Source organism: Dicentrarchus labrax, unplaced genomic scaffold (genome assembly GCF_905237075.1).
Source record: "Dicentrarchus labrax unplaced genomic scaffold, dlabrax2021, whole genome shotgun sequence".
In the NCBI taxonomy this organism is placed as follows: domain Eukaryota; kingdom Metazoa; phylum Chordata; class Actinopteri; family Moronidae; genus Dicentrarchus; species Dicentrarchus labrax.
The window spans coordinates 8,423,720-8,432,864 of record NW_026136721.1 but is presented as its reverse complement, the minus strand read 5'-3'; the positions used below and the strand labels follow the sequence as shown (position 1 = coordinate 8,432,864).

At 37.1% G+C, this 9,145-nt stretch overlaps 1 protein-coding gene across 5 annotated transcripts in view; it reads right to left on the bottom strand.

Annotated features, from left to right (window-relative positions):
- Positions 1–5,873: 5,873 nt before the first annotated feature.
- The window catches only part of LOC127355318 (VPS10 domain-containing receptor SorCS1), a 163,172-nt gene continuing 159,900 nt past the window's right edge, over positions 5,874–9,145 (bottom strand). For 4 of the 5 annotated variants that reach the window (XR_007881734.1, XM_051386084.1, XM_051386082.1 and 1 more), the window contains one exon: positions 5,874–7,912. Coding sequence is in view for 3 of the 5 variants with exons in the window: in XM_051386084.1 (XP_051242044.1) it covers positions 7,851–7,912 (62 nt within the window). In the remaining 2 variants the exon portion in view is untranslated. The remainder of the gene's footprint in view (positions 7,913–9,145) is intronic. The other variant, XM_051386081.1, reaches the window with a different exon arrangement.

The window sequence follows — 9,145 nt, the reverse complement described above, 5'->3', positions numbered from 1 at the left end:
CAAATTAATGTTAGGTTCCTTAAGTTTCTCCCAAGTAAGCTGTTGAGGGAAAAATACTGCAATAGCTCACTTAATACTTGGAGTACTTTAAGCATCTTCAGATTGTATTTAGGTTTCAACACTATTACCTATAATAATAAAGAAATAAATTACAAATATAATAAATGAATAAGTCTTATCATTTTGGCACAATCCAATTCAATAAATAGATTTGTTCTTAGAGATTTAAGATTTTAAGATAAACAGTAAAGATATACGAGCTGGAAAGCGGTGAGAAATATGCATCACACAGACAAAGGCTACAGGATTGTTCAAAAATATGGAAGTACGTAGATAACAAAACATTTGACAGAGCATAAAACAAATTTGAGAGCTATAGCATTCTACTTTTAAAATAAAAGCTGGGAGACAAACAAAGGGCAGTGTTTTCTGTCTGTATTATCTTAAAAAATTTGCAAGTTTTAAAGACAGAATAGCCCATTTAATACTTAAGTGAACTTAATGTACTTTAAATGAACTCAACGAGTATGACCTATAAAAATGAATTAGGCCTAATCATTTTGGCATGATCCACTTACAAAAATAGATTTGTTCTCAGCAATTTAAGATTAGGAGATTAACAGTGAAGCACTACTATCAGGAGAGATGTGAAAAATATGCATCACACACAAAAGCCATGGGATTTTACAGAAATATGGAAGTATGTAGACGACAAAACATTTGAGAGAGCACAAAATAAATTCAAGAGCTACGGCTTTGAAAGTAAAAGCTGGGACTGGTATTTTTAAACACAAACAAAGCAGTATTTTGTTTCTGTATTATCTTAAAAATCTAAATGGGTCAACATTAAATGACTAAAATCACATTTAATTTGTTGGCAAATTATTTTGCTAAAACATCAAGGCAAAGTAATTCATTCAACAGTAGTTGCTAGCTATATATCATATCATATCATTTGGATTTGTGTTGACTTGTATTGCTAGCGTGATTTTCTGAACCAGATGTGTTTTTATTTCTTCATTTTCTATTTTTTATTAATAACTTTTTATAATTCAAATTATTGCAACCAAGAAAAAACATTTATAAATGAGTGAATATTGTCATTGTCACACGGAGCTGAATGCTGCCCTTTGAAATCTAATGAGCCTAACTAGCCCATTAGAAAAACAAATGGTTCTACAAAACAGACAAACAAAACAAATCCATTGGCTGTGGCTACATTCAGAATGACAGCATTTTCAATATAGACATGATGCAAATCTAATAAACTGGTATGAATTAACAAGGCAACAGTAAGGGGATTAGTTGGATTGCCAGAATTTGATTTAACTTCAATCAGATCTAAGCAGTTCTATATAGGAAAGTACACAGTTAAAACAACCAAAGAGCTAATAGAACAATAGAACAAAGTATCAAGGTGAAGAAAACATTGAATTTGTCAAAAAAGAAGTCTAAAAACAAAGAGGCATGGAGTATGTGTAATTGTTGAACATTTTAAAAATACATAATACAGACAGATAATTGCATAAAAGGTTTTTTTTAATATTAGGAAAACTCATCTCTGATGCAATATTCACAGCAAATAATCTGCTCAAAATGAATCCAAATCACTAATTTCACACCAAAGTCCTGCAGTTATTGTCTCCACTATTTGAGTTCATTGTACAGTTTATCAGTTGTTCTGTACTGTTATTGTTATGCATTGAGTATAATATGAAATATCCATAAAATATGTCAGTTTAGAAAAGGGGTCCCTTAGGGAATAAGGTTGGGAACCTCTGGGCTAAACAGCAGTGGTTGGCAAACTCTCCATATAGAGGACAAATATATTCAAAAGCAGACTTTTTTCTTTGCTGTCAGGATGGGACAGGATCTGTTGCAGCTCGCTAGTCAAGAATAGTTAGTGATTGACCTCTTGCAATCTTAAGTGCTCAGAAGTTCAGTCTCAGATATGAGCGTTGAATTGCTCACTCAGATATGATTCTGCTCCTTCTTGCCTGTGCGCTCTCAAATGTTGACTTGCAGACAGAGTAGCACACAGAATTTGTTCTCTCAAATCTTTTGTCGTCAATATGTTTCCATAAAAATCAAGAGGTTTAATCTCCTTTACACTTTGGGGGATCATTAAGAATTATTTGGATGCATAATTGGGCTTATGATAATAAAAATAAAAACTGAATAAAAACAACAAATTACATTTTCTAAAATATACAGGATTATAATGCTTACATTTTTGTAATGATATAAAGTCTACTTCAAGAAAATGAGTCAATGGAAAAAAAATTATATCGCTAATACTTAAAAAACTGCACACATTTAAGTGCACTCAAAACAAGTGAGTTGCTTCAACATTCATTTTGAGTTGGGTTTAATTAATGAGTGACTCTTTTTTTGGAGGATTAATTTATAGATAGATAGATACTTTATTGTCCTTCATAGGAAATGTGTCACCGCAGTCTGTACGTAGCTTTCAGACATACATACATAGATACAAGATACATAGGGACACCACGACATAACAACAAGAATAAACACTTAATGCAGCACATTTAGCACATTTACCCCTCCCTGTCCTGTGCGTAGCACCCACCCACAGCGGTTACCGGGATGCCTTGTTCAGAGATGCTATGGTTGAAGGTACAAAACTCCTGCCATAGTGAGCACGTGTATCTGCGTCGAGATGGTAGCAGTACGAATGATGAGTTGAGGGGGTGGCTGGGGTCGTGTAATGGCTGTATGTCTGATGTCTGAGAGGTTGGGGGTGGGGAGACCAATGATTTTGGAGGTGTGGTGTGTAATGCGTGTCAGTGTGTTCCTATTTGAGTTAGTTAGTTAGTTATGTTAACTGACTTCTTTCATTAAAGATGTGTGGTTTTACAGTGCACAGACCATCCAAAATGAAAAGAGTTCAACCTCTGAGGATGAAAATCTTATGGCAACCCTCTCATTGGATTTTGCTTTGTGTGCAAGTGGAACGTTTGGACTGATGGTGGTGCTGGAAGAAAAAGGTCATATGGTCTACACTGTAGACTCTACAGTAACATTAGGATTCATTCTCATAGGGATTATGAACATCCACATTAAAACCCATGTACCTATTTGAGATACAGAAGAGTGACAAAGATTAAAAAACAACATGATGTGTCTTGGAAAAGATATTACCTCATTTGGTGGTGTATGGCGGTGGGGAACGATGTCGAACACATTGCTCCAAAGTCTCCAATAGGTGTTGGGGAGATGTTTAAGGAATTAAAGTTGCCAAGATGCAGGACCAACAGACTGCAACTGGTCTTTAAATAACTTTATGTGATATTTATATTGTATTTATGTACTTACTTTATTTATTGTCTCATCTGTTGTTGCCTATTCTGTATATACTGCTGGCTGTACAACAACTGGCCCCTTTAGAAATAATAAAGCTTTCCTTGAACCTTGAACATTTCATATGATGCCTATCATTTCCATCAACTGATGACTGCACTTGCAATGGAGTTTCACTCATTTATTCAGGTCATGCCTTTGTTACCTGTCTGTATGAATCAAAATGTCGGTGAAGGGAAAATTCTTGCCTGAAGGTGGCTCTAAACTAAATTTATTTTATTATTATTATTTATATAGTATGTTTTGACATCAATTTCCATGTGATACATCCAAACTAAGACCTTATTTACATCTGCTATTAACATGAAATGTAGATTTGGATATCTTTTCAATGTTAATGCACGCTAATGATGGTGCAAGTGCTCAAATGCTGGATATCAGCCAGATGTTAAGCCAATTCAATTTTAAAATCATGCTCAAATCTGTTCTCTATCAGCTCTGTTTAAATGCACTTAAGTAAATATATGAGTGGAAGAAAATACCAACAAACGCTTGTTTTGTTTTCTTTATAGGTTGAATATTACTTCAGCAAATACATAGTATTTCTTTACAAATATTGTAAGAAAATGAGAACACAGTTAACAGACTTCTTTCCATTTAATAAATATGATTATAAATGCATAAAACAATTACACACAGCACAGTTGAGGTCAAACAAAAACACTGTAACACCTTACCGTCTGTTCTTATACAAAAGCTGTACAGTAATAAAACTTTTTTTTCCCATTATTATTAATATTTCTCTACAAAAATAATAATCTTGCTAATTCTGCAGGGAGGAGACGGAGAGAAAGAGAGAGGGAGAGAGAGGGGAAGAAAGTGTAGCTCAAAGCTAGTCTACAACTTGATAAGTGTTTCCCCTATCAGCTCGTCCTAGCCAGAAGGCCAGAGATCCCAGGGCCGCCTGTCTGTTCGACCTGCCCTCCTTCCAGTGAAACTCAAAGGCAGAGGGGGGCTTTTATCATGACGGACATCCTGATCATTTCTGGCCAGAGTAATTTCCTGTTCCCCGGGGTTAAGGTTAGGATTAGTACTCCGCTGTTTCTGATCTGGGGTTACAGGCTACTGTACGTCTCCCTCAAGCTGTTAAAATCAGAGCCGGAAAAGCCTTTTCTAAATCTGAAATGTGAACTAAATCCTGCCAGTATACAACTTTCCATCCTTACTTTGCAAAACTTGAAAAGAAATCCTTACATTTCCTTAAGCATAGAAAATCCAATTATTATTGTATTGCTACATTTTCATTGATGTTGCTGGTTGACAAAAATCCAACCATCACCCTTATACACCATGCAATGGAACAAGATAAATCACCTCGTAGCTGAGCATATTCTGTCCTGCAACCTCCGATGGAACACACACACAGCTACAATGGACGCTGAACTGTTACCAAAATCATCTTAGCATGCAGCTTTGAAATATATACCACACCTCACTTAAAAAAATGTTAACCGCTATAACTGAGTGCAACCATTGACATATACAAGGATGGACGTTGTGTCTCCACTTCCTCCCACTGCACAAAAATGAAGCCAAAATATCCCAGATACGACTGCTGCCATCTTCCACTTAGTGATCCAGAGTCTGCGCAGTAGTGATCGAAGTCCCACTCATATGTCTGGCCGACTCAATTTAGGAGCAGGGTTCAGCTGTCAGCTGACCCACTTAAAAAACATATCTGAAATGTTAACACTTGAACATACATCAGAGTGATTAGAACTATATAAATGCCAGAAACCATCTTTGGGGAAAATGTATTTGACGTGTAATTTGGCCCATTTGCTAACATGGAAGCAGCGGGCTTCATGACCTATGCAGCAGCCCACCACCAGGGGGTGATTGAAGTGTTTTGGCTTCACTTTTAGAGAGAGCTGTCATGTCATCCATCTTTATAGAAGTCAATGAGGGCAACGCACACCGGCGGCATCTTGACGCATCATGCCCCATTTACACACACAGACTCAAATACTGGACACGTGACAGGACAGCAGTCATTGTGAGCTAATTCTCAGAAAAAACAGTGGCGCAACAATTAAAAACTTGCTTCCACCACTTTTCAACAAACACAAAGTTTTATTTATCCTAAAAAAACACTTAAAAAAAATGGAGGAAAAGCTGACCGTCAGTGGTCACAAAAAAAAAGCAACATTGAGAGTTAAACATAGATCGTAATGAACTTGCTTTGTCATGCCACATAAAAAAAACTACACATTTAAACCTAAGTCCACTTTTCAACAAGAAGCACAAAGTTGTTATTTAACATCATCCAGTTCTCCCAATCAAAGAAAAACCCCCATGTATTAAAACCAAAATGGAGGAAATAGCATGGTTCAAACAATGGTTTCCCCAAGACTCAATTTCTACAATATAAAACTTCATCTGAAAGCACTTGGAAACTGTTTGGAAAAGGGGTTCAAAAACAGGTGTGGATGATCATCATCTATCACTGTCTATCACGGGCAACCCCACCAATCAGACAAGAACCAAACGTAGTCAAACTCTTACCAAAGTCAGTTGGAAGAAGAGCAAAAACATCTTTTCCATCAAGAAAAGCCTTCAGTGCCGTTCTTTGCTCTCTTTTCAATTAAGAAATACTCCTGCTAAATATTCTGCTAGCAGCATCTACGCTAACTTCTATGGTAGCCGCCATTGTTGTTTAACAAACAGTGTTTTCTCAGTGTCGTCAGACCTAGAGCCCACTCTCATAGCTGCCAGGGTCAGAAGACCCTGACTGATCCAGTACCATTGTAGTTGGCCACAAACATATAGATCGAAGCTTGGCAAGATGGATTCTAGCTAGCTAACAATGTTCTTGTTATATTTTCCCACAATAAGTATTGAGTGGGTCTCCGCTGTCACAGGGGTTAAATGAAGCAACCTCACGCAAAGCAGCCGGTGTGTGTTGCTTGTTAAGTGTCTAAACGTCACCCTTCTATATGGTCCATGGTTACATTCTTGACTGATTGTGTTGCAGGTACATCTACTGTGGCAATTTCTGTACAGCTACAACTGAACAATTGTAGAAAAGATCATCTGAATCCAACAAAAACACTCTCCCTCTACGTTTCCACAGCTCCACAAAAGTAAAAGGAGGTAAAGCAAATCCGTAAAAGTTGCCTCCGAAGATTTGAAAGGCATCGATCAGGCATTTACATCTTGTCAGATTTCACACACAAAGTACCACAGGGCTCGACAGTGCTCTGAACAAGCTAACCATCCGTGTAGCCTGGTAGCATCTGCGCTCTACTTCTCCTGCTCCTACAGCTCGATATAATGAGCTGGGGATGAAGATGGGTGCTACTCGAGAGCGGGTCAGGACATTAGCCTAAATGTGTCACCAACCTTAGCCAGCCTTGAGCTTGACTGGCTACATTAAGTATTCCATAAGTCAACCTCTTCTTATTCTGGCCAATAGAACGCTCTTAAAGCGTCACAACCCCAAAAAGCAGTCTTCCAGCTCTTCGTGTCTCTCTTTCTCGCTGCCATGCTCTTTGGATTCGCCCACAAAGTAGATGTATCTCATTCCAACTGCCACCTTAAATCTGAGCCTTGATAAATTGTACTCCAGTACGGATGTCGGCGGTGATCGGGGTGTAACGGAGGTTGACTTTGGAATACTTTTTTCTGCGAAATAGTCCTCCTGTCGTCCACCCTGCTTCTTCTTCTACTCTTAAAAGGTGTAATGTCTGGTGATATTGGGGATCACTTGCAGTCAAAAGGTGCAGTGTAGCACCTTAGCCATCGAGTGGTCTTAGTCTGAAGCACAAAACATTTTACAAACTGGTATGTATCATAAATAGTACCAGAAGCGTTAGATTGACAGCAAAGGTTAAATTAATCCAGAAAACCAAACCCTGTATTTCTGTTAATAAATAAAAATCAGAAAAAAAGAAATATTTCAGTAGAAAATGTGTATTGTGCCATAAATCAGCTTTCCAAGAGACAATAGACCAAAAGCTTTGAAGTACCCTATTCATATTTTATAACAGCATTTCTGTTTAGTATGACATTTGTTATTAAAATACACAAATTTATAACATAGACATTCATGATTTACAAAATAAATGTGTAATTCACTTCAATAACTTCATAAAAGTATATTCATATGAATAAATAATACACTACTGCTGTTAGCTTCATGGAACAGCAAACCAATCTTAGATATGTAAGCAAAACCAAAGCATTGGTGCTTATTTCATTTTTTCCCCTCTCTAGTTCATGCTGGCGTTCCCTCTGAATTTAGCATCTGCCTTGTATAAATAAATGGCATTTTTAAAATGTTTAATTTATTGGGAATACTGTATGTTAAAGGAAAATTAAAAACCTGTACACAGTTTCTTCTGGTTTGAACAGAGCACAGTATGTGTCAGCAGGGTCCAACATGCACAGGTATAAAGCTCAAAACCATTGTGTCCCAAATGGTAAAAAATATCCATGACGCAGCTGGAGTGGCAACCCAGTCCAGAGTTTTAGACGATGTATGTGGGGAGTTCTGTGGAGAATTTCACATGTACATGAGGTTTCATACATCCTGGGGGTAGACAGGAGAGGGAAAGAAACAGGTATCAGAGGATATTTTGTACTAGGAGCTGAGTATAAGTGCTAAAATGCAGCTCGTAGCATTACAGTAGGTTATACATTAAAGCTGCATTCATTGATTGTTTAGTTACATTAGCATCCACTTGGAGCTGTGTTTTTGGTCACCTGATGAATAATCAATATTCCAATAGTCACTCTTAATCTTCACCAACTCCTTTATGTTCTGTTTTCTGTGTTAACCAGCTAGCTGCTAACATTGTCTGTCTGCTGCCTGATAACAATAAAAACAGAGTTGGTGATAATTTTCTGTGGGTTTATGACTACAAATATTGATTAGTGTAGCTTTAAAGTCTATGTTTGAATAGACTGAAGTTTACTGATTGTGTTTTATTATAGAAAATATAAATATGGATTAAATTTGAAATTGGATGAGAAAGAACATATAAAAATGCAAAAGCAGCTGTTGAAGTCAGACTATGTAAGGTTTTTGAACAACAACTGCTGTGGCCACAAGACAATTACTCTACAAGATAATGGCAAATACTAAGACTTGGTAGCACAAGTCATTGAACTCACTCAATAATGTACTACTACTACTAAGTAAGTTACACAGCAATATCTACCCAAACAACCTAACCTTAGCCACCATAACCTACTGGCCATACTGTCTAATTATGAATCCCACTGCTTTTGTTGCCAGGATACACCCTGAGTGGCATTCATGTGCTATGATGTGCCAGGTGCCTTTGCTAATCAGGTGACATAAAGAATGCAAAAAAAAGAGCTTTATAGTATCTATACTATTATATTTTGATAATAATATAAATAGCAACAAAATCCAAGCTAGGAAGTAATGGTGGATGAATGGGTTAATCACAGGACACATCTGGTTTGACTCTCCCATGAGACAGTTTTTTTAGACTTACTTGTATTATTATCTTTGTTAACTGATCTTTACTTTTTAGTCAAAGTTTGGCTAGGTTTTGGCAAGAACTTTTGGGTCCATGTAAACTCTTTCACAACAGGTTAACAGGCCTTTTTGGCAGAAAGCTTGGCCAATCCTGGCCCTTGAATGATTTGTAGGGCCTGTCATGCCAAGATAAGCAGTGAGATCCATAATAACATGGCCATACGAGACCAAGACCAACATTTACATAGTCTGACTTTAAAGGAAATTGAAACTGAACACAAAATGTGAGTATGTGTTAATGACAACAGGTAGCAG